The sequence below is a fragment of the Malaclemys terrapin genome, chromosome 1, assembly GCF_027887155.1.
Source record: "Malaclemys terrapin pileata isolate rMalTer1 chromosome 1, rMalTer1.hap1, whole genome shotgun sequence".
Taxonomy (NCBI): Eukaryota; Metazoa; Chordata; order Testudines; family Emydidae; genus Malaclemys; species Malaclemys terrapin.
The window spans coordinates 203881217-203906991 of record NC_071505.1 but is presented as its reverse complement, the minus strand read 5'-3'; the positions used below and the strand labels follow the sequence as shown (position 1 = coordinate 203906991).

At 44.5% G+C, this 25775-nt stretch overlaps 1 protein-coding gene across 1 annotated transcript in view; it reads right to left on the bottom strand.

The window, feature by feature from the left end:
- The window catches only part of CFAP47 (cilia and flagella associated protein 47), a 643784-nt gene that overhangs the window by 24980 nt on the left and 593029 nt on the right, over positions 1–25775 (bottom strand). Inside the window, exons 61-62 of the mRNA XM_054005907.1 lie at positions 13409–13580; positions 2185–2346 (exon numbers count right to left, since the gene is read on the bottom strand). Coding sequence (XP_053861882.1) covers positions 2185–2346; positions 13409–13580 — 334 coding nt within the window. The remainder of the gene's footprint in view (positions 1–2184; positions 2347–13408; positions 13581–25775) is intronic.

The window sequence follows — 25775 nt, the reverse complement described above, 5'->3', positions numbered from 1 at the left end:
TAGCCAGATTTATCATACTGAGTAGTGTCTTATTCCCGTCAGTAGCCCTATTTTCTTCGATGTACCATGTTATTCCCTTACTCATGATGAGTAGTATCTTACTACATGAGTAATTCCACTGAACACTGTGGTACTACTTGCGTAGTAAGGTACTAGTCAGTGTTAGTAAGGGTGGCAAAATCTGGTCCTATGAGAAGCTTTTTGATTTTAAAAAGATACTAGAAATGTTCTATGGGCTGGGGCTAGCAAATCCTAATCCAGCAAAACTCTAAGTCACTGGGCAATTTCCTCTGTTAAGGTCTGAAAGATTCTCAAACAAAACTTTTAATTCCTTTTTTTATATTTTATGGTTTTTAACCTGTCATTTGAGTTATACAAGCATTAAATTACATCTGATATTGAATAAGAAAGTTGCTATATTCTAAATTTTAGTTGGACACTTATTCCTAAATTATAAACTCCTTTTTTTCCAACACCTACCCACAAAACAAAACCAACCCGCTTCCCCCCATCCCCCTCCCCCCCTCCCCCCGCCGCCTCTCCTCCAAAGCTGGAGGTTTTCAAAGCAATTTTTGACATAGCTTGCAGTACAGTACTGGGAACATTCACTGAACATGGCTGAAGTGAGGGCGGGTATCCTTTTCCATTTTAAACAAGGTTATAGTTTCTCTGACGGAAAGAGTCTGTATTGCATCATGGCACCTTCATTTATATAACTGTAATGATTCAGACTTTATTATACCTTTTACAAGAACATTAGGTCTCTTCACTACTATCATACACCTACCAGCAGATTATAACATTGCCAGAGCAATTGCTTCACTTTTGTTCCCAAAACAACCTATTCCGCTGTAGCTGATAACTTGAGCATTGTGATAGGAGGCTTTTCCAGTGTCTTGAGGAATCATCATCACTGACAGCCATCTAAAAGCTGGAACAACTGTCCATCTCAGATGTACTGCTCTTGGAAGTAAGCTCTTTTTAAAAAAAAAATCAATAAGGACCAAGGACTTCTTTTTATTTTGGGGATCTTACAATGACAAATTTGTTATGTATGTTAACTATCCGCTTATCTGCCAGTGTACTGAGTATACTTACTAGACATGCAATAAAAAAGCAAATTAAAAAGGGAAAAAAGCAACCTCACTTATTGATTTAAATTGTAAGCCTCATACTTTTGCTTCAAGCTCATCTTTTCCCAATAGTTTTAAATTATTCATAGGGAGACCATATAGTTCAACATCACCTCCTTGCACTGTATTAGGGACTAATACACCACTACCCCGATATAACGCTGTCCTCAGGAGACAAAAAATCTTACCGCGTTATAGGTGAAACCGTGTTATATTGAACTTGCTTTGATCCGCCGGAGTGCGCAGCTTCCCGCCCCCCTCCCCCCCCCCGGGACCGTGGCTTTATCACATTATATCCGAATTCGTGTTATATCGGGTCGCGTTATATCAACGTAGTGGTGTATGTGGTTTAATACTATACTGTTATGCAATTGTAATAAACACAGAAATTAATTACTTTATAATCAGATTACTACTGATTATTTTCTGCAGGACTTATAAGGCGACATTACTATATGCATACCATTATGAAAAATTTGCTGTAGATGAAAAAAATCATTGTCAAAGTTCATTTCCTTTATCAGATTAGAAAGTATATTAGAAGTGGACTATTTACTGTTTACATAACAAAACCTAAAGGAACACAAACAGTGCAAATTGAGGGAAATAATACAGCTTTTTAAAACAGCCTCGTCTTAGTAAAAATATTTGGTCAGTTCCATCATTATTCTGTAATGTAAATGCCTTAGTGGTGTATCATGCAAATTTCCCCCGTATACATTCTAATGCACACAAGCATTTTAGGGCCAAACCCTGGAGAAATCCTAACTCATGGAACAAGCCCACACATGCTTATCCTTCAGGGTCAGCAGCCTACCCCACGGTTGTAGAATGCCTCTACTTCCACTATCACACCTTCCGGACAGCACTTGTGTATTGCATAACTTGCATACAGGGACACCGGAGGTAATGGATGGTGACTGATGTCACAAGATCCACCCACTTCACCCTGCTCCTCTTGCCCAAACCCATCCCGTCTAATGTATTTCTCTTCTGAGCATGAATCCAATCCTCAAAACCTGGATATATGCTTTATCTTTGAGAGCATTACCTTGTCTGACTTGTAAGCCTAAAGCCAATCACTGATTCTTTGTTTAAGCCGGCTGCTTCAATATTGATGACATCGTCTACTTCTGGCTCAGTGGCAAGTAACAGTATTGGAAACTTCCAGACACCACCTGTAGTGCACCGTACCACCAATGTTGCTGAATTCCTTCAAAATTAAGTTAAAAATATCATTACAAGGAAGGCATAATGAAATATAAGGTCAATAAATCCTTGTCCAAAGTGCAAAGTAAGTCTGTGTTTCTGCAAAATTGCAATGCATCATAATGAAAATACAGTTGGCTCTAAATTGGAATGTAAATTTTTTAGGCTGTATACCATATTATCAGTCTTACTTTGGAATGGAATGTCAGCTAAACCGCTCATCTTGTTTGCTGTATGTTAGTTTTACTAAGAAATGGCCTAATGCAGAGGCAAAACAATTGGTGCGGCTGTGAGGCCTGATTCTTTTATTTACACGGTGTGAATCCATATACTGCAATGGAGTTACTCCAGATTTACACTGGTGTGGCAAGAATATAGGCCCCAATCCACAGAGGGACTATAAGTGCTGAGTCACAACACTGAGTGTTAAAATGCTTAACTTTTGGGTGCCTAGCCAGCCAGTGGAATCCACAATCCCTGAGCTAGGCACCTAGGCTCCCTACAGTGGCTAGCTACAACAGTGAAATTGGTGCAGTCCCATCAGGGTCTACAAGATTATGGGGACCCAACCAGATGGAGCACGGCATTTCACCTGGAACACAGGTTCACAATGGCATTCATTCACATTTGGCGTTTGTGCCCCTCCGTCAGATGGAAGTGTGACTGGGCTAAATTTGAGTGAGTGACATTGCAAGTTGGCACATGAGGTTGCAGCATAACTCAGGTTTGGCCCGGCCACCCTGCCTTCATGATAGGCACCAGGTTGCAACGCCACTCATTGCTCTAATTTGGTCTGTGCCGTGTGAATATGGGAAAAGGTGATGGAGCAAATGGAGCTGCTGGAAGGCTGAGATCAAGAGGAACCTCCCTAATCCAGGAGCAGAACGCTGAATCTTTCCTCATATGTGGAAGGATCGAACCAAATCCAAATAGAATATATATGTGTGTGTGTGTGTGTGTGTGTTAACAGTATTGAGGAGATGTTACAGATATTAGTGAGGGCTGGCTTTTTATCTAGGACAGGTAACATTCCTATGATATGAAAGCAGACATACCATAAGTGCCTGACTTAGATAGTTGTGTAACGTGGACTAGATACCATGATCTATGAAAAGTGCTGAGGATGTAGTTATTTCAATAGTGTTGTGGATTTTTTTTTTTTAAATTGCATGGCTGTATGGATCCTTGTATTTGGTGCCCGTGACACAGAGCCCACATTTCATACATTCATAGAGTCTAAGGCCAGATCAGCCAGTCTGACCTCCTGTGTAACAAAGGGCACAGAACTTCCCCAAAATAAATCCTAGATCATATCTCTTAGAAAAACATCCTATCTGATTTTCCAAAGTGGGCTGTATATTTGTGACAACACTTGTTTGCATTTGGTGCCCAGCCTTGTGATTTGTGAATGCAAAGCAAATGCTCTTTGTACTCAAATTGCAAGTTTTCCCCTGGGCAAAATTGTGGGTTGAGATATAAAGATTTGGAGCTTGATTCTCCATTGCATTGCTCCTCTTTTACAGCAGTGTAACTCCATTAATTTAGTTCCAGTAGAGTTGCACCAGCTTCAAACTGGAGTAACAGTGATGACTCAAGCCCTGGGGCTTTTTGACTAACTACACCTGTGCTTTGATGTGCCTTGCTACTTAAAGTTTGACATATAAAAGCTGTTGCCCATGTTTTATGTTGATATAATGTGTGTATTTATTACTAATTTGTGTAGTCTCATAATTGCTGTTGAGCAAATTTTCACTTAGATAACAGTTATTGGTAAAATGTTAGGGTTTGAATATGGGGGCTCTATCTTATGGTGACATCACACACAAGATTGATTTTTGGAGACCAGACTAGCAGTTCTTTCAGCAGAAATTGAATGAGCAAGAAAAGTTGATACATCAAAAACAGTTGCTATATTTGCAGACCAAAGGATGGGAAAACAATGATTTTGGTTAAATTTTGTATAAATCCATAAATGCATTTTTTTTTTGGTTTGTAGATAGCTTGCGTATTGTGTTCCTGTATTTATGGATAAGATGGATATGTTCTGTTTTTCCAAGATGGTAAAGGTAAGCAACATTTTAGATTTTGGTGCAAAAATAGGCTAGGGACCCCTTCCTGATGCCAGAGTTCTCTGGGGCTTTGTTACGTCACTGTTGCCTATACAGTGCATGGGCACAGATAGGTGCCTAAGAATGGGATCCACAAAAGCCAGCACACCAATTGGGGAGCAACCTAAGCTAGCCAATAGCAGATGCTGAGGGGAGGGGTATGTATTTTGCCCTGTCCTTCTCAGGGATTTAGGTTCCTTCTTCCAGCCCAGACTTAGGCATCTATCGTCACTTTGTTTCCACAGCCGGGACTCCTCTCCCTGGAATCAGGCACCTAAGCTGTTCTTGCCAGGGCCACAACATTGCCACCTAACTCCACACAAAATGACCGACCAGTGTGGGGAGATGGAGGGAAAGAGGAAATCTCCCTTATTATCGGTAGTGCAGCAATTAGGGTATTTGCCCAGGATATGGGAGACCCCCGTTTGAATTCCTCCCTCTGCCTGAGGAGATGTGATTTAAACCTGGGTTTCTCACCTCTCAGGTAAATGCCTGAACTACTGGATTATGGGAGATTCTGATGTGATTCTCCTATTGAAGCTGTTCCACTATTTATAAATAAGTACATATGCTTTGATCCGGAGAGTGACTCCATAGTCCAGTACTTAGGACTCTCACCTGAGAGGTGGGAAACCCATGTTCAAAATCCCTTCTCCACAGGCAGAGTGGGGAATTGAACTTGAGTCTCCCACATCCCAAGTGAATTCCCTAACTTCTGGGCTAAAGGTTATAAGGGAGTCTGTCCCCTCCTCTCCCCCACTTAACTGTTTTGTGTGGCATTAGGCATGCTTTAAGAACAACTAGCAGATTGGGCCCCACAGGCAAGGTTTTGAGGCTCTCATGGTACCTACAATTTTGAATTTAGGCCTCCTAACTCCCAATTTAGCATCCCAAATTCTTTTGTAGATCTGGGCCATGGTTCATAGTGTGTTAAACTAATTCGTTAGAACCAAATATTTGAGATTTGACTTGTGCTTCTGAAGCAACTAGGGATGTAACAGGTTTAACAGTTTGAGGTCGGTATCTTGTGCCTTGCTTTGCCGTACCTTGTCAGATGATTCAATAAATGCTATGGACACTGAGCTGATACAGAAAAGGATAGTTACCTGTTCCATAACTGGCGTCCTTCAAGATGTGTTGCTCCTGTCTATTCCACAGTAGGTGTGCGTGCTCGCCACATGCACCGGTGCCAGAAGTTTTTCCCTTAGCAGCACCCATAGGAAGGGAGCACTGCTGCGACCCCTGGAGCGATACCTCTATATCGCGCTATAAGGGGAGCTGCGTGCTCCCCCCACCCTCAGTTCCTTCTTGACAGACAACTCCGACAGAGGGGAAGGAGGGCGGGATGTGGAATAGACAGGTAACTGTCCTTTCTTCTTCGAGTGATTGCTCCTGTGTATTCCACAGTAGGTGACTCCAAGCTATATCTGATGGAGGTGGGTAGGAGTTTAAAGGTTATTGGGATGGAGTAACACCATACCAAACCCGGCATCATCCCTTGCTTGGGAAATGATCGCATAGTGCGAGGAAAAAGTGTGGACAGATGACCATGTGGCAGCCCTACATATGTCCTGGATAGAAACGTGGGCTACATAGGCGGCCGATGAGGCTTGAGCTCGCGTGGAATGTGCCTTCACTATAGGCGGCGGGGGAACCCCAGCCAAATTGTAACATGTGCATATACACGAGGTGATCCAGCGGGAAATGCGCTGGGTGGAAACCGGTTGCCCCCTCAATCGCTCGGCTGACGCAATGAATAGTTGCGAGGACTTCCTGAACTGCCTGGTTCGGTCCAGGAAGAAGGCCAGTGCCCTACGTACGTCTAGCGTGTGTAGGCAGCGTTCCACGTTTGAGGAATGGGGCTTAGGACAGAGTACTGGTAGGAAAATGTCCTGATCCATATGGAAGACGGAGACCACCTTCGGGAGAAAAGCGGGGTGTGGGCAAAGCTGAACCTTATCTTTGTGGAAAACCGTATATGGGGTTCCGAGGTCAAGGCCCTAAGCTCCGAGACGCGACGGGCTGAGGTGATAGCCACCAAGAAAGCCACTTTCCATGACAAGTGAGACCAGGAACACGTGGCCAAGGGTTCCTGGTCTCGTGAGGCGGGATAACACTAGGTTCAGATCCCATTGCGGGACCAGGGCCCTGGCATATGGGAAAGCACGATCTAGGCCCTTTAAAAAGCGGGAGGTCATGTGATGGGAGAACACCGATTGACCTTGCACCGGGGGATGGAAGGCCGAAATGGCCGCTAAATGAACCCTGACAGAGGCAGGAGCTAGCCCTTGGGTCCTAAGGGACAGTAGGTAATTGAGAATAAGCTGGAGGGATGCGGATGACGGGGAGGCGCCCCGCTCCCTCGCCAACCTGGAGAACCTAGACCATTTGGCAAGGTACATCCACTGTGTAGACGTCTTTCTGCTCTCCAGCAGAATTCGTCTTACATTCTCCGAACACCTTCCCTCCTCCTCATTTAACCATTGAGCAGCCATGCTGTCAGGTGGAGCGTGGCCAGGTTGGGGTGGAGAAGGCATCCCCTGTCCTGGGAGAGGAGGTCGGGACAAAGCGGCAGCCTCCGCGGGGGGGGGGGGGGAGGGCGCTAAAAGTTGCAGAAGGGTCCCGTACCAATGTTGACAGGCCTAATCTGGGGCTATGAGGATAACCCTCGACCTGTCTGCCTTTACTTTTTGCAGAACCTTGCCTATCAGTGGAAAGGGTGGAAAGGCATAGAACAGTTGGCCTGACCATCGGAGGAGGAACGCGTCCGAGATCGCCCCCCTTTCTGCCCCTGCCCAGGAGCAGAACTAGGGGCAGCGTCTGTTCTGGGCTGTAGCGAAGAGGTCGACCCAGGGAGCTCCCCACCCTCGGAAGAGCTGATGGGTGACCTCCCAGTGGAGTGACCACTCGTATTGGTGGGAAAACACCCTGCTGAGCTGATCAGCTCGCACATTGCATGTGCCGGGTAGGTGGAAGGCCCGTAGGGAGATATCGTGGGCTATACAAAACTCCCAGAGGTCCAGGGCTTCCTGGCACAGGGCCGAGGAGTGCTTGCCCCCTGTCTTTTGATGTAATACATCGCGGACGTGTTGTCCATGAGGTCACTGCCTTCCCGTGAAGGTGCAGACTGATCGCTACGCACGCCAGGCGCACTGCCCTGAGCTCCCTGACATTTATGTGCAGAGACAATTCCAAGGTCGACCACCTGCCTTGGGTTTGAATGTTCCTTATATGGGCTCCCTAGTCCAGGCCCAAGGCATCGGACCCCAGGTTTAGTGAGGGAGGGCTTTCCCTGAAAGGGATCCTGTTTAGCATATTGCTCGGGAGGGACCATCATTGCAGCGCGGCCACCACGTTGGGTGGCATTGTGACTACCTTGTCTAGGCTGTCCCTGGACTGGGAATACTGGGAGGCCAACCAGAGTTGGAGGGGCCTCATTCTGAGCCTGGCATGTCGCACCATGGACCTGCATGCTGCCATGTGACCCAGGAGTTGAAGGCACACCCTTGCCGTCATCATGGGGAAGGTCATGACCAAGGCTACGAGGCTTTTGAGTGTCTCGAATCTGTCCTGGAGAAAAGAGGCTGTGGCCTCTACTGAGTCTAGCAGAGCCCCTATGAAATGTATGCGCTGGGCTGGTACCAACGTGGACTTGGCCTCGTTCACCACAAGGCCCAGACAGCAGGAATTGCATCTGGGTCTGCACCTGGGACTGGGAGCTGCCCTTGAGGAGCCAATCGTCTAGGTAAGGGAAAATTTGCAGCCCGTTCCTCCGGAGGTGGGCTGCCATCACTGCCATGCATTTGGTAAAAACCCCGAGGGCCGTGGAAAGGCCAAAGGGGAGGACCGCAAACTGGTAATGGTCCCGCCCTACCAGGAAGCTTCGCCTGTGGCCCTTGAAAATATGGATGTGGAAATATGCATCCTGGAGGTCCAGGGATGCAAACCAATCCCCTGGGTCAAGGAGGGGATGATGGAGGTTAGGGACACCATGCGGAACTTGTAGCGGACCATAAACCTGTTGAGGTTCCGCAGGTCGAGGATGGGCCGGAGTCCGCCTTTTACCTTTGGGATCAGGAAGTACCGGGAGTAAAATCCCTTGCCCTGAAGTTCCACTGGTACCCTCTCCAACGCACCTAGGTTGAGAAGGCGCGCCACCTCTTGGTTTAGGAGAGCGGCATATTCCCGGTCCCCGAGGTCCTCCCGGGACGGGGGGTAGAGGAGGGGCGGTGAGGTGAACTGCAACGTGTAGCCCCTGGAAATCGTGCTGAGGACCCACTGGTCCGACGTTATATGGGACCACTGCACTCGGAATGCAGATAAACGGTTGCAGAACACAAACTTTATTAACTGGGGGGTATCTGTGGCAACAGGCCCAGTGGCCCCCAGCAAAGAGTCAAAACCGCCTCTTCCCCTGCCTCTTGCCCTTTGAGGGGCCTGGTCGCGGGGCTGAGCGGGACTGACACTGAGACCTGCGTCTCTGCTCCCTCGGTTGCTTAGGAGGGGGTTCATATCTACCCCTAGCGGGGGGAGTGGAGGTTTGCGGCCTAGGTTTGTCCTTCGCTGGTGGGACATATAGGCCCAGAGTTTGCAGGGTAGTGCGGGAGTCTTTCATCCCATGCAGGCGAACATCGATTTGATCTGCAAACAGTGCTTTCCCGTCGAAGGGAAGGTCTTGCATCAGAGACTGAGACTCTGCAGAGAGACCAGACAGGAGAAGCTATGATGCCCTTCGCATGGATATGGCTGACACCATAGAACGGGCTGCTGCGTCCGCCACATCCAATGAGGCTTGGAGGGCTGCTTTCGCCACTGCTGCCCCTTCCTCCGCCAGAGCCTCGAACTTCAGTAGAGAACCCCACAAGTTACAATCATAGCAGCGCAACAGGGCTTGGTGATTTGCCACCCAAAGTTGAAAGCTCGCAGAGGAATAAACTTTCCCGCCAAAAGAATCAAGTCTCTTGGCGTCTTTTTGTCCTGGGGGGTGGGTGCAGGCTGGCCGTGGCGTTCCCGATGGTTGACTGACTCCACCACCAGGGAATTAGATGCCGGGTGGGAGTACAGGTACTCATGTCCCTTAGCAGGAACAAAGTACTTTCTCTCCGCTGTCTTGGAGATGGGCACCAAGGAAGCTGGGGTCTGCCACAGGGCAGTCGATATGTTGGCCAGACCTTGGTGAAGGGGTAAGGCCACACGGCCCGGTGCCAAGGAAGACAGAACATTGAAAAGGGTGTCCAACCGCTCTCCATCTCCTCAGCTTGGAGTTGGAGATTTGAGGCTACTCTTTTGAGGAGCTCCTGGTGAGTCTTAAAGTCCTCTTGTACAACAGACAGAGGTGCCGGCAAAGGGGCCAGTCTGGCTACCAGGGCGTCGGGGGGTGCCGCAGGTTCGACTCCCAAGACCGAGTCCGGACCCGGTGCTGCCGGTTCGGTGCCCGTCGACTTTTGACTCTGTGGAGGGGGGATGCCAAATGGGTCTAAGATGCCCCAGTTATCGTGCACGGTCTCACCTGGGCAGGCAAATGCGGCCACGGTGCCCATTGACACCATTGGTCCTGCCACGGTGCCCCTTGCCACTGACTGGCTTGGGTGCCGAGTGGTGCAGGCTGCTCTTGGGCCCAGTGTGGCTCGGGGACGGGTGGCTGGGTGCCGAGGTCGAGGTCACCGTTGACCGCACAGTGCCATAGGAGCGACGGGAGCGTCTATGGTTGTGCCAGTGCCGGCCCTGAGAACTGGACCTCGACACGATGAGGAGAGGTACTAGACCGAAATGCTGCTCTCATAGTCATCCCGGCGATTGTAGCCGATAACGCCCGAGGAGAGCTCCGTCTATGGCAGGGGTTGGCAACATTTGGCACGCGGCTCACCAGGGTAAGCACCCTCGCGGGCCGGCCCAGTTTATTTACCTGGTGACGTGGTAGGTTCGGCCGATCGCGGCCCCCATTGGCCGCGGTTCGCTGTCCCGGGCCAATGGGGGTGGCGAGAAGCCGCAGGCAGCACATCCCTTGCCCGTGCCGCTTCTCGCCGCCCCCATTGGCCCGGGACGGTGAACCGCGGCCAATGGGGGCCGTGATCAGCCGAACGTGCCGCGTCACCAGGTAAATAAACTGGCCCGGCCCGCAAGGTTGCTTACCCTGGCGAGCCGCGTGCCAAACGTTGCCGACCTCTGGTCTATGGTGTCTAGTGGAGCGGGCACTCGAGCATAAGCATCCATAACAATGGCATCGGGATCTGCTCCTGTAGCTCCTATCCGAAGAGGAGCGTCGACACCGCTTGTCTCGGTGTGTGCGCTCCCGATGGGGAGTGGAGGACCTTCGAGACTCCCATGCATGCGACTCAGCCAGTCTGATCGGAGTAGAGGCTGACGTGAGCTATGGGAGGACCTCGTCGAACGGGGCGCACAGTCCTCGGAACACGGGCTGTCCCTTGCCAGGGAGGGCTGGTGTGCTCCCAACGGCGGCTTCCCTTGGGACCAGGGGCCTGTCTCAGGCAGTGCACCCGGCACCAGAAGGGAGAGGATGTCACGCGCGGCCTGTGCAGCCTCCAGCATAGACGGCATTCTCACCACGGGAGAGGCACGCACGCACGGATGGGACCGGACTACTCCGCTCGGCACGAGTCGGAGGTCTTGGTCCTGAGGGGGACTGTGGGCTGCCCAACTCGGGTCTGGCCTCACCCCTGTCCTTGTGTCGGCACCGCTGAGTCTTCCCTTGCTTCTTAGCGGGTGAGCGGTGCCGACTGGTGGAGGGCGCCTTGCTCCTCACCGAGGATGAGGCACCTGGTGCCAAGTCCAATCGGCGCACCGGTGCCGGGGCCAAAGCAGATTCCATTAGCAAGACCCAGAGCCGGGTATCTCTCTCACGTTTTGTTCAAGGCTTGAACGACCTACAGATCTTACAGCGATCGGTTACGTGAGTCTCACCCAAGCAGCAAAGACACTGAGTGTGCGGGTCGCTTCTTGGCATAGAACTGCGAGAGGAGTCGCATGACTTGAAGCCTGGGGCACGGCCATGCCCCACACCAGGCCACTAACTAAGGAAGTTATCCAACTATGGAGAAGATGAGTACTACTAAGGCTACTAGAAGGGCTACAGTAAGACTGGAGCACAAAGTTCCAACAACCTTCACTGGTGGCAAGAAGGGACTGAGGGTTGCGGGAGAGCGCAGCTCCCCTTATAGCGTGATATAGAGGTGCCACTCCAGGGGTTGCAGTGATCCCCTCCTACGGGTACTTGTAAGGGAAAAACTTCCGGCACCGGTGCACGTGGTGAGCACGCACACCTACTGTGGAATACACAGGAGCAATCACTCGAAGAAGAACTACTTTTACCCCCACCTTTCTACACACTGTTTTATGGGTCTTAGGTACAAACAGATGCTAGAGATAGAGGAACTTCTCAAATCTAAATGATATCAATGAGAAGGTTAACTGCATTTTATATAATAAATGAAAAGTGGCTGCTCCTCTGTTAAATTTCCTTGATCTCTGCTATATTTTGTTTATGGCTAGCCTAGCATGTGTCCTGAACTTATCAAACCATCTCTCCTGTTGACACCTAGGTTTTGATCAAATCATATTTTAAAATGAGATATGTATGAAAAGATACTGTTAGTGAGCTCAATCACTTATAGTCAAATTCAGTGGATGCCTCATCTGTGTATTCAAGGGCAAAGTTCAATATTCAAGTGCAGTTGAAGGTCATTTCTATTCATAAAGCCAAGGATAGGATTCTTATACCAGCTATCCAGTCCAAAGGCTTTTCCAGAGTACTGCACCTTACACTAGGTATGGCCACCAAGGAACAGGTAAATACCCATAGTTTCTTGGAATTCCCTTTATCACAGGGCTCCAGATTCACCCCGATTTAAAACAAATTAGGACTGTCAATTAATCGCAGTTAACTAACGTGATTAACTCAAAAAAATCAATTGCGATTAAAAAAATGAATTGCGATTAATAGCAGTTTTAATCACACTGTTAAACAATAATAGAATACCAATTGAAATTTATTAAATATTTGGGATGTTTTTCTTCATTTTTATATATATTGATTTCAATTACAACACAGAATACGAAGTGCACAATGTCACTTTCAGGTGACATTGTAAATAAGAAGTGGGCAGCATTATCTCCCACAAATGTAAACAAACTTGTTTGTCTGAGTGATTGGCTGAACAAGAAGTAGGACTGAGTGGACGTGTAGACTGTAAAGTTTTATATTGTTTTATTTTTGAATGCAGTTATTTTTTGTACATAATTCTACATTTGTAAGTTCAACTTTCATGATAAAGAGGTTGCACTGTATTAGGTGAATTGAAAAATACTATTTCTTTTGTTTCTTTTTTACAGTGCAAATACTTGTAATCAAAAATAAATATAAAGTGAGTGCAGTATACTTTGTATTCTGTGTGGTAATTGAAATCAATATATTTGAAAATATGGAAACATCCAAAAATATTTTAATAAATGGTATTCTATTATTAACAGCACGATTAATCGTGATTAATTTTTTTAATCGCTTGACAGACCTAAAACAAATGTTAAAAACACATAGGGACACTTTTCTAAGAGAGGTGGTCTCTTCTGGCTCCTCTGGTTGCCTTGAGACTTGGATTTTGATACTGCTATAAGTTGTTAGTTGATGTTGCTAGGGCTGTACCATTGCCAGTGCTCCACTCTACTTAGTACAGTGATACACGCATAACCAGAGTAACAACTTCACAGAACCTTCCCAACCCGCATCTAAGATGAACCACTGGCAGTTTTAATATCAGAGCATCACAATGGAGAAGGGCAAGTAAGCACACCCCAAATGATTGTTGTTAGAGGAAAAACAGAGAGAGGCAGAGCAGAGAGAGGGACATATGGGCAGGAATGGAAAGACAAAGGAATATATTGCGCCCACTACTTCCAGTAAGTCTCATAGCAGATATGGATGGTTCAGGAACAGAGACTTACCTCATTGGTTTGTTAGGTGCAAATACGATATTGAAGGTCAGTGTTATAATCCCGGACTCTGCATCCCGATCTTTTTGCACCAGATTTATAGCCACTGAAGACTCTAGCTGAGATTTAACTTTATTAGATTCATATTGAATTTCATACAGAAATTCATCTGTTGTAAAAAAACCTAAATAAAACAAGCACAGAAGATCAATTTGTGAATGTTCTAAATGCAAGCATTCTTCTTTCTAACAGGATTATAATTGTAAAGATGTGTTTTGGTACTAGGTATAACATATATCAATTAATAAATGGGTAGGTATCTAAAAGTGGAGACCTCTGCAGTCTGGTTGAACAGGGAATTTCACTACTTTCCATTGGTGGGGTGGAGAATCTCAGACAAAAAGAGAAAGGGGAAAAAAAGGAAAAATCAGTCAGGAGAAGTTTAATGCTTATACTTCTGCTCTGATGATCAATGCTTTGGTTACCACTTTTCACAGGCAAGGGAGGTATTTCTAATTAATGAGACAAAAGTAAGTTAGAAGACATGATGCTGTTTGCTGCTAATGCCACTAGGATACTATCCAAATATCCCTCATTTGGAACATCATTGTCAGTGCTTGCTTCCAACCAGAGAAGCAGTTGCTGTCCTGAAAATAGCAAAGATGTCACTCGCAACCTGTCTTCTCTCAACCACTGTAGAATTTATTAAAAGGCCACGAACCAATGTTGTAAGATTAACCATTTGAACATCTTGAAGCACCTATTACAGCTGGTAAAAACACCAGCCTGTCCTTATGAGAACCGACTATGTACCCTGGGCTCTATTAAGGGGGAAAATAATTGACTAAGAGGGAAGTATGTTGCTGATCCAGGTAAATTAGAAGTATTAAGGGCCATGTTTCTGGGCTATCTTAGCAAAAAAGATGTGAATTATATATTGGGAGTGGATGTTTATTTGGCTTTCAGATCCAATATGAAGGAAAGAGAGACAAGTGCAGGCAAAGAATTTAAGATACATATAGTTCAAAGAAAAATTCAGGAGGCAGTAGCAGCCAAAAAGGTGCCTGGTCCCTTTGGGAGTTCACCAATGCTGGACCTGTGGCTTTTGCCTCTGGCTTTGATTCAGAAAAAAAACTAAGAGCGAGTACAGAGAGTAGTACACCTTGTGCCTTACCCCTGCGGCCCTTCTATTAATAACAATATTGATCTTAATCTATGCTCAGTTTGATATTCCTCATGTGATACAGCAGTAGCCATGATAAAGAGATGTGGCCAAGGCGCACAGTTAGCAAAGTGTGACATTAAGTCTACATTTCAGTTGCTCTCTGTCCATCCCAAGGATTTTAACTTGTTTCCAGTCTGAAGGTTCCTACTGTTTGGATTGATATTTGCCAATGGGCTGTTCCATCTCTTGTTCAGCTTTTGAGAAGTTTAGTACAATGCTGGAATATTAGGCTGTGAGGAAAATAGGCTTACATAGGTGGTTCATTCTCTTGATGACTTTCTCTTTTCAGGAAAATTGGGAACAGGCAAATGTGCCCACCTATTGAGTGCTTTTCAGAGGATGGGTGCACAGTTGGGTGTCCCACTGGCTCTGAAATGATAGAAGGGCCAACACAGAAGTAGACATATTTGGGAACTGAGTTAGTCCAAATGCAAGGTTTATCACAGCTACCCAGGGAGAAGCTGGACAATGTAAGGGTGTTAATATGGGCAACATGGAGTGCTGGAAAGATTACACTCAGGCTAGTGGGCATTCCTGGACTTGGCCATCACTAGGCATGCCATCATTTGCACAGACCTTGTTATTTACAATTGTATTAGACATTGGGAAGAAGGTTGGGGTCCAGATCCGTGGACATTCTATTATGCATTGGGACCACATGCGGGCAGCCAGGTCAGTAGGTGGATTGTATCCGAGCTTCAAGGCTGAAGCCATTTGCCTTTGGTGGTGTGGCAGATGGGGTATGAGTTGGAATCAGCACACGCCCCTGCTGCACTCTTTGAGGGCTGAGCTATAGCCACATGTCCTGATTACTTGCCTGACAAAAATGTTCTTGCAAGTTGCACTGCTTTAAATTTAAGGATTAGAGGGCTATGAGCTGATTATGCATTTATGGCCTCACACTCGATTGGTTTGGTCGGAGATGCTTGAAAGACAAGTTTGGTGGGTGGCCATTGAGCCAGCCTGCATTGACAGGATATGGAAAAATATGAACTGTGAGGTAGCCAGGATAATTTTGGGAAGGGTAGGGGCGGTGATAACACACAGGGATATCAGATACAATGGCCCTGAACTAGTAACCAGTGTGAGTAAAAGCTAAAAGGGCCAGCTTCCAGAGCTAAATGAGATGCAGGATTGTGCAGTTGGACCTTGTGCTCATGAAAGGGAAGAGCTTGAAGTCTTTGAGGACTGAGGTGTCCCCTATTCATCCTTGTGGCCTCTGTCACTCCACCTCTCTTTTGCGGGTGCCAAAGAAGCTTCACAACTGAACTGAGTCCATAGGGAAGACTGGGAAAGGTCTACCCTAAGTTGTTATTTGGTTGGTGGTAAAAGCCCTGTAACCCACCCTGAAACCAATTATGCACTTGGTTCATGAGAGCTGGGGTGGATAAAGTGCCTCTTTAAGTAAGCATTTTTACTTCTACAATTCCCCCATGCCTGCAAAATAAATCAGTTTGTTATTTGATTATCATATATATGCTTAACTGATTTTATGTTGCTAAGCAGTGCATCCATTACCAGCAGCTTTCATATGCTGAGTACAGAATGCTTGTACAGGATTATAATACAGTAGTTCCAAACGCTATACTTCCATTATAAATGTGCTGTCATGTAAATATATGGTCTCCCAAGTAACACATATATAGATTTTGCTATCGATGAGAAAATTCTTGGCATCATTTTTTCCTTCTCCCCATGTAATTCACACTTGGACATTAAAGTGTGAATATAATTTCCTGTTCCTTTTCAAACTGATCTCTTGATAAGTATGGTGTTGAGGTGATGCACTCAGATTGAGAGACAGTGCAAGGCTTGTTGTCATTCCTCTACACAAATGCCAAAACATGGAGATTCAGACATAAAAATTAACTTAGGAGGGGAGAGAAACCAGGACATCATTTGAAGCCTACTGCATAGGCAAAATTGCGACTGCTGAACAGATGTTTCTTTCGGCAGTCAAATCACACAATACTGCACAAAGGATGCCTGTTTTATAGTTCAAACAGTTCAGATGCTAGGAAGAAAATGCTGTGGCTGGTAAATTGATTATTACATTCTGCTTTCAGTTTCTGAAAACATTTTTATTTGTTTTCCTTTCCATATTTTTCTTTTTATTCACAAGTGATAAATATTTATTTTTCTGCTCAGGGCTAACTGTTTTATAACCTGTTCTATGTTCATATTAGGTATTCTGTTAAAATATTTTAATATCTACAACACTTGAGGAAAAACAATGTATTTATATGTGCCAAATGAAAGTATTTGAAAGCATCTTCATGCCAGTCCCCTAGCTGGTTGTGAATCTGCACTGCAAATCTAATTTACGGCTGTTCAAAACAGAAAAATGTAATTAGATTTTCATCAGAGCTGCAAACCCTAAAGACTACCATATTATCATATTATGGAAACCCTCCGTGAATATGTTAATATTTGTTTCTAGACAGTTCCGTGACACACATGCTACCTAAATGAAGTGGCAGCTGCTACAGGCAAAAAAGGTTGTATATCATCACCAGAAAATTGTCCACGTTGTGTGACTAAATCAAATGATCCAAGTTCTTTGAGCTCTTAAAGATTCCAGTTTTGATTAAAATGGTCAAAGAATAAAGCAGCAGGAGAGAAAACTGCCTTGGTTTTTAAAGTACTGTCATGTCAAACACATGCGGGCAATTTCACAGTTTTTACCTATCAAAATTTTACACCTGGTGTAGAAAGGTCACATTAACTATAATCATTCACAATTATTTTTCTTTTTAAAACCACTATTCCGTATTTACTGCCTAATACAACAGCCACTTTAGCTAGTTCAAATTGTAACACAGTGCAGCAAACATGAAAATGCAGCTTAAGTAATCCATCTCTGTTTTGAAAGGCAGCATGGTGGACAGAGCTCTGGTCTGTTTTTTATCCCTAATTCGGCCACTGGTCCACTGTATCACCTTGGAAATGCCACTTCATCTCTCCGTGCCTCAGTTTCTTCCTCTAAAAAATGGAGTCTTGCAAGGTGCTCAGCTCTCCATATGGCCCTGCTACTTTTGCTTTTTCCTTGGCTCGGAGTAAGAAGCATGGCATTGGACAATAAAGTTCTTTGAATATTTAATAGGAATTTAGGAATTTAATAGAATGAAGTGGTCTCTTTCCCTTTATTTTGTTACTTTTGACTTATTAATAAAGTACCTGCCTATAATCTTTTCTCTTATTTGATAAATACAAATTACTGACCGAAGTACTACTTTTGTATTGAATAGACAAGGATTTTTAAGGCTTCTGAGTCTGGTGACGATTTAGAAAAAAATATAATTTCTGTTGAAACATTATTCGTAAATATAGTTTACTGTTCATCTTAATTGATTTTGTTCTATGTAGTTTTTGAAATCTTTGTTTTTTTAAAAGAAATGTTCCTTTCTTATGCCGGGTTTACTTGCAGTCCTGCACGCATCATTATTTGTGATGTTAAAAAGTTATATTTTCTGAAAAGGATCATAAAACCTGGATTCTGAAGAGATGAAAGTTACGTCATGCATTGCTCGTTCCACTTACTATCTTGAGTTTGTTCTGATTAGAATGTCATTTTAAAAAGGATAAAGATGAATTCTCTTGGATCTGTCAGAAGCTATTTCACCTATTAATATTTCAGCAAAAATCCTGGGAGCTGAAGAGATGCCAAGTGAATGAGTTCTGTATGGGAGTGACTTCTCAAACCTTACAAGCTTTGTGAGAATGTCTGATTGAAATGTGCACTTTTGTACCTGTTAAATCTATCAATATTAGACACTTTCTTGAACTAACAACTCAAATGATCAAAAGGCCAGATCTGGCCCAAGATATCTGAGCCAATACATTTTATTTGATTTATCAGAGCTGTAGATCAATACAGGGTAAAGGAACTCTCCTCTATTTAGAATTCTCAGAGTATACTCCCTCTATAGAGCCACACTCTTAAGAGTACATATTGTCATCAGACATTCTGAGCTTTCTGGCAGAAAAGTAATTGTTGGGCTTTTCCATCAATTCAGAATGCCTTTGGAGGACTCAGACAAAACAGAAGAGGAGGCACGAGAAGCAATGTACTCAAACAACTTTCCTTTCCTTTTAGAATTATCTTAGTAGATCCTCACTCTTGGTAGAGTGACCCACAGGGTACAGGTCCCAGGAAAAAGGCTGAGCAGTACTTCATAAATTAGAGAATTGCTCTCCCACAACAAGCCTCTGATTTCTCTCCTAAGATAAGAAATGGCCATTGGTTTGAAGTGTGAATGGAACTCCATGCAGCAGTTTTACAGATTTCAGAGTTAGACACATTCCTCCAGTATGCTGGAGATGTTACCTTAGTCCTAATTTATTGAGTCCACAGGACATCTGGGACTGCTTAGTCATAATATTACTATTGATATTGTCAATGAGCGCCTGAACAGTTTTGGCCTGAATATGAGGCAGGAACTGTTGACATGCACAGCATATCATGCACAACTCAAGGACACTGATGTGTAACCTGGCCTTGCAGGCAGTCCACAAACCCTGAATCTGAAGATTGCCCAGATGTTCTCCCCAAGCCATGGTTGAAGGGTCTATTACTGAAATCACAGAAAGGATAAGGGGAGAGAAGGGAACATTTCTGCATACATACTAGCTCCAAAATGACAACACCCTGTCGAGGATTCATACCAGCTTATCCAGGTGGTGATTGAGGGAAACATGCTGACTTGAGCTATGCTTGCAGTGCTTTGAGGAGAAGCCTGGAATGAGGGGTCACGTGTGTACATGCAGCCGTGTGAACTAGGAACCTAAGGCAATTCCTTACTTTGGTTCATGGGTGATCCTTGAGGGACACACACAAGTCCTATATTGTCTGGAATCTGGAAAGAGGTAGAAACGACCTGTCAGAGGTCAAGTCCAGGAGTGCTCCAATAAACTCTATTCTTTGTTAGAGGCAATAATGATAACTTTTCTTTGTTTATTTTCAGGCTCAGAATGCTAAACAGATGGAGCATGTGATTGATAACGGTCTCTACTAGGTGTCTGGAGTGACCCTGAAACAACCGATCATCCAGGTAATGAGACATGTGGACATCTCTCTGGCAGAGGCAGGCCGCTAGGAATCCCCATGGACTGCAGCCAGGAAGAACAGCCTGTAGTTATTACCCTAGCCATGGCCCTGACAGCAGCAATGCCATGTCCAAGGAAGCATGAAGAGTTGATTGAGAGACCAAATGACATTTTGCAACAAGAGACTGAAACTGCTCCCTAGAACTTTCTGGCAGTTTATTCATGAACTGAGAGATTGCCTCCCAATTAAAATAGTCATATCTGGGAATTAAGACTGGTTATTAGCCATGTGGAGCTATAAACTTAAAATACATCTTTCTCCCAAAGAGATTAAGCTTTTTTGCATCTTTTCCTTAGGGTTAGCTTTAGCCCAGCATTGTTGACTCCTCTCCTTCACCGCAACCACTACTAATGAGCCTGGCATAGGGTGTAACAGAACTGCTCAAACCCTGGGATGGAACACGGTATTCACTTTCTGTCCATTGGGCCACAGGTGAAAAGGAAGAAGTGGTTTGTCACAGAGTCTTGGTAGGCTGCATGATGGCCTTGGGTATTTTCCTCCATTAGCTCCACTTGTGTACAAAGAGAAGCAGCCATTCTTTTGAGGAGCTCCTGGTATACCTTAAAGTCATTTGGTGCCAAGGAGGATTCCGACAATACCAGAGTGTTATCCATTAATAAGGATGATACATTAAGGGGAGGCAAGGGAGAAACCTCCTGAGGATTGGAGCCATGATACTGGCAAAGGCTGCTGCTCCAAAGGGGGTTGAGGTAAGTCCAGTATATTGATATCATAGGTTGATCGGTACCGACCATCACAGGTCTCTTGGTACTGGCAGGTGAAGTCTCCGTCCCCAGTATGACTAATGAGGAGACGAACAGTACCGGGCCCCAGTTATGCTGCCCACATGTCCCAACCCCAGGCTCTACCCTTCTCAAATCTCCATCCATGCACAGCATTGGCGGAAGCACGGATGACTTCCTAGCTGCTGGTACCATGCAACAAGGTGGAATCAACACCAAAGTGGAGGATGACAAAGTGGTACCAGACCCCTAAGGTTGATGGGCTCACAGCAGAGTGTACCAGAGTCGAGGAGTGTGGTACCTGCACTCATGCCAACCAAGTGTCTTCACCCTGGATCAGCGGCGCACTGAAAAGCATAATAAGTCTCTGTTCACTGCATCAGCCTCTAGTGTTATTTGTACCTGTATTAGTGGCTGTCCTACTGTGATCAGAGATGTCTCATCTGTCACAGATGGTGAAGTAGTAGTTGTGATGGCCGCTGGGAGAGTACCAGAGTCAACGACTCAGGTCTATCAGTATGAGTCACATCCAGGCAATGGTGAGCTGAAGGGCATGCTCTATCATGGGTACCAGCATGACCATCTGTGGAGGAAACCCACATTTTGGTCTTCAAAGAGTCTGACACCGACTTCTTATGTTTGAGAGAACATGATTACTCCAAAGTCTTTGACCTTGAAGACAGTCCCGGTGACAAGAATCTCCTGCAACCCCATCCGCCAGTAAAGCTAGCTCTGGGAAGGAATCATTGAAGAGCTTCCCTTGGACAACTGAGGAGTTCAGATGCTAGTGTAAGGGCTGCCTTTATAAGAATGTGTTGAAGGTGTTCTTCCCACAGCTTTTTTGTCCTGAATTGGAGCCTGGCAGATCGAGTCTGTGTACCAAGCTGTCTCTTATGTGGCATAGGCTCCCCTGGTATTCGGCAAGGCAGGCAGGGAAGCCTGCCTGAGGGGAAAAAAGAAGCAAACCAGAAAAATTATAATAAAAATAAGAAAATCAAAAAGAAAATATCAAAATAACAAAAAAAAAACAGTACCACTAGGCAAAATAAGTAGCAAGAACTTTGTTCTCAAGGAACACGGAATACTTCAGTTCCTTCTTACCATTGGTGGTTGAAGGAGGGGCAGAGTGGGGCATCTCTGCCCTTTATATGCTGCATTTGAGCACAAGGAGCCAAGATGTGGTTGGAGCTGCCTCTGTGGGTATTGCTAGGAAAACACTCTGGCACTGGTCCACGAGATGCTCACACACGCCTCTACTATAATGGACATATGCGAGCACTTGAAGAACATTAAGGAGACATTAAAACCTTAAATTTAAAACAGATCTGTCAGAATTTGTCATATAAATGTTAAAATATTAAAAAGACATTTTTAAGATTGATAGGCATAAATTGAAACATCCTTTAAAAAGAAGCAGATTCCTGAGTATGAAAATTCAATCAGCCTCCCAAAATCAAGCTTGAAATTCTATTAAATTTTATCTTCTCTGCCCTGTGAGCCATTGGTGAGAGAACCAGGGTGCTAGCTTTCTTCATGTTGGCTTACGTGTACACCTTGCATGACTACTTAAATACTAAGGTGATGGATACATCAGAAGATAGAAGGTGAAATGCTGGCCCCACTGAACTTAGTGTCAAAACTCCCATTCATTTCAACAGGCCCAGGCTTTCACTCAAAGAGTGCAGGATACACATGTTGTGTTCTTCTTCCACTCTGCCTGTTTGCTCTGTTGTCATGTAACAGCTTTGTAAAACTCCCAGGAACACAGTCAGAGTCAAGGAATCATCCAATAGGTATACACATGCTTGAAAATTACAACAAAGGTGATGGAGGTCTGATTTTCATAGACTCATAGAATCATAGAACTGGAAGGGACCTCAAGAGGTCATCTAGTCCAGTCCCCTGCACTAGTAGCAGGACCAAGTATCATCTAGACCATTCCTAACAGGTATTTGTCTAACCTGCTTTTAAAAATCTCCAGTGATGGAGATTCCACAACCTGCCCAGGCAATTTATTCCAGTGCTATTAGGATCATCAAGACCTGAGAGTATTTCTTTAGTGCCACATATGTTTTTAAAATAGAAACATAGATTAGAAAACACCTTCAAACTTCAAAGTGCAGTTCAACTCTAAAAATGGTATTGTGTGGTTTCAGGTTAGTCTCTCAAATCTTCTCCCTTTAGAAGTAAATGTACAAGTGTCAGGCCTATAAACTCACCTTGGCATCTGAAAATCAACCTGTTTCGTTCCCAGCTTACATATCACCTTGTGATTGGAACTCTAACAGATCTGTTGATGCTGTGAGAGTCAGAAAATAATCCAACTCACTCGCCCATAACGGTATTGGCTCTGGTCGAGAAGAGGCAAAATGACTCTGAAGACACACAGGAAGCAGATCTTTCAAGTAAGGTGAGCCATTTTTACATAAAAACTTTTCAGAGTTGAGCTGCACTTTAAGGGTTGTTATTTTGTTTTATTTTTTGTGATGCATTCTTGCTTTGGGTATTGCCAATAATTGGAAAATAATTCCCTATGCTAAATTGATAATTGAGAAGTTTACAAAGAGGGCCAAAGATAGAAACTGATAAAAGCCTAATTAATCTTTTAAGTGTGTAGTTACTTCTTGTGGGAAAACAATAATACTTTTAAGAACAAAAAAGGCAATTCACTTGTGTTATTTTTGACACAAATAAAGCTCTTAATATAAATGATTTGGATTATTAGAATTTTGCTATATACAAGTCTGTTTTTCCCAAACTAGCTTAAGCAAGAGCAATGCTGCAGTGTAGCAATTTCATCCAATGCCTTGTGGTGATTCTATTAAACTATTATACTCAGCTGCTTATCTGAAACATTTTAATTATTAGCCACATGTGCAAAGTTTCAAATCAGCTTATGTTTGCACAATGCAACTTTATTTGCATTTTTCATAAAACAGGGTTGTTGGTTTTTGTGCCATTTTTACTCGTATTGGAATTGTGGAACTGGGATAAATTAATTAGAGGTAGGCAACTTCATTTTATCTAACTGCAAAACCAGCTGAACAATGCAGGTTCAAAAGTTTAACATGGCTGTTACTGGGAGCATATTTTGCTAGTGAGAAATGGAGGGGGGGAAAGGGCACAGAATTAAAATTGTAAATGAAAGAAGGGAGTATAGATTCAGTGAGTCTGTCTTCAAGCACAGCTGCAGAAGAAATGACAGGGTGCACTGACCTGAAGATATGGCAGATATTAGGAAAATGTACTTAACTTCAAGAGCAATTGGAGTGTGTAATAAACTGTCAGGGGAGGTGGTTTAGGCACTATCAGTGGATATTCAAGAACCAGATATGATAAAAGAAAGGATAATAAGAGTAGTTCTGCAAAATAAAATTCAAAGGGATTTTGGTCTTGCTGGTTCTAGGTATTGTGACAGACCCAGAGCAGTGGGGTACAGGAGTCTGGTAGAGGGCAAATATACTGGTCACTGGATGAGTAGTTTTCTGTTCCCTGAGTGACCAGAGCAGGGGCTGCACTAGAGTAATCAGGAACCTGCTAGAACCAGTTAAGGCAGGCAGGCTAATTAGGACACTAGGAGCCAATTAAGAAGAAGCTGCTAGAATCAATTAAGGCAGGCTAATCAGGGCACCTGGGTTTTAAAAGGAGCTCACTTCAGTTCGTGGTACGAGTGTGAGGAGCTGGGAGCAAGAGGCGCAAGGAGCAGAGTGAGAGGGTGTGCTGCTGGAGGACTGAAGAGCACAAGCGTTATCAGACACCAGGAGGAAGGTCCTGTGGTGAGAATAAGGAAGGTGTGTGGAGGCCATGGGGAAGTAGCCCAGGGAGTTGTAGCTGTCATGCAGCTGTTACAGGAGGCACTATAGACAGCTGCAGTCCACAGGGCCCTGGGCTGGAACCCAGAGTAGAGGGCAGGCCCGGGTTCCCCCCAAACCTCCCAATTGACCTGGACTGTGGGTTCTTCCAAAGGGGAAGGTCTCTGGGCTGTTCCCCAACCAACATGGTGAATCTCTGAAGCCAGAAAATCCACCAATAAGCGCAGGACCCACCAAGATAGAGGAGGATCTTTGTCACAGTATATATTTATGTTTATTAACAGTATCAATGTGAGGTGGCTCTCCCCAAATCTAGGCAGATCTCTGAAGAAATATGGATTTTTTTTTTTTTGCGGGGCAGGGGGGAGAGGCTGAACATCTTACTACTTCCATTGGGATGAAAAACCTCATTCTCCTGAGCAAAAGAAATTGAAGGAAACTCTACCAGTGAGGACTTGGGAGTTTCCCAAATCCTATTTGGCAATGGTGTTAAACTGTAGGAGAATACCTTACCCCCCAAGTAAATTATATCTACTGGTTCTTCTTTATCCTTTAGTGTTTATTTTCAGAGTTAACAGTTTAGAGTGACATTATCATATTTTATAGATGCCATGAAGATTTGCTGTGTATTTCTCTAGCTACTTTATTACTTGGTCCTTTTTTTATATTCTTGACTACTTTCCCTACCTGATGCTCATTAGTTTATCATTTCTAGCACCAGCTGTATCCTTTTTAAAAAAGATTTGAACCACATTGGAAGATTACTCAGAAAGAGTTCCTGGCTACCGAGGTGAATGATATGTTTGTGTTAGTTACTGAGCTACTTTTTATTTTAGTTTCTAAAAAGTAATTGCAGGAAGGATTGATATAATTTCTGATTGTACCTGAGTTGACTTCTTATACTTATGTGAAGTTGAATTAATCACTTCAGATTAATTTAGATGAGTAATTGGTTTCCTGAAAGTTTAAAATATATTATCTGAGTATGAATTCACTTGGGTGCTAGAAAGTAGTTCTAATTTGCATAACTGTGACTGATTTTTAAGAATTACAAAAGTCTGATTCTTCTAGGGTGACCGGATGTCCCGTTTTTATAGGAAGAGTCCTGATTTGGGGATCTTTGTCTTATATAAACTCCTACTACCTCCCCACCCTTTGTCCCGATTTTTCACACTTGCTGTCTGGTCACCCTAGATTCTTCATAAGAGTAAGGAAACAGCAGAAACACAGAGTGATGTATAAAATCAGATGGAAGCGTGCTTGTTATTTACAATCCCCATCTCCCCAAAATTCATCAGTCCCCTCCTGGGATTTGCCATTGTTTTGAAAAAGAAAAGAAAAGTAGTAGTTTCTTTTTCAAGTAGTACCCGTGGTTTTGTTTTAGGTATCCAAGATACAGAATGTGCTATCCAGATACACACTACCAACATTGATTATCTTGGTCACGTCTGAAGCTTTTATTTCCACCGTGCAACCATGTATTCCAGTTCAA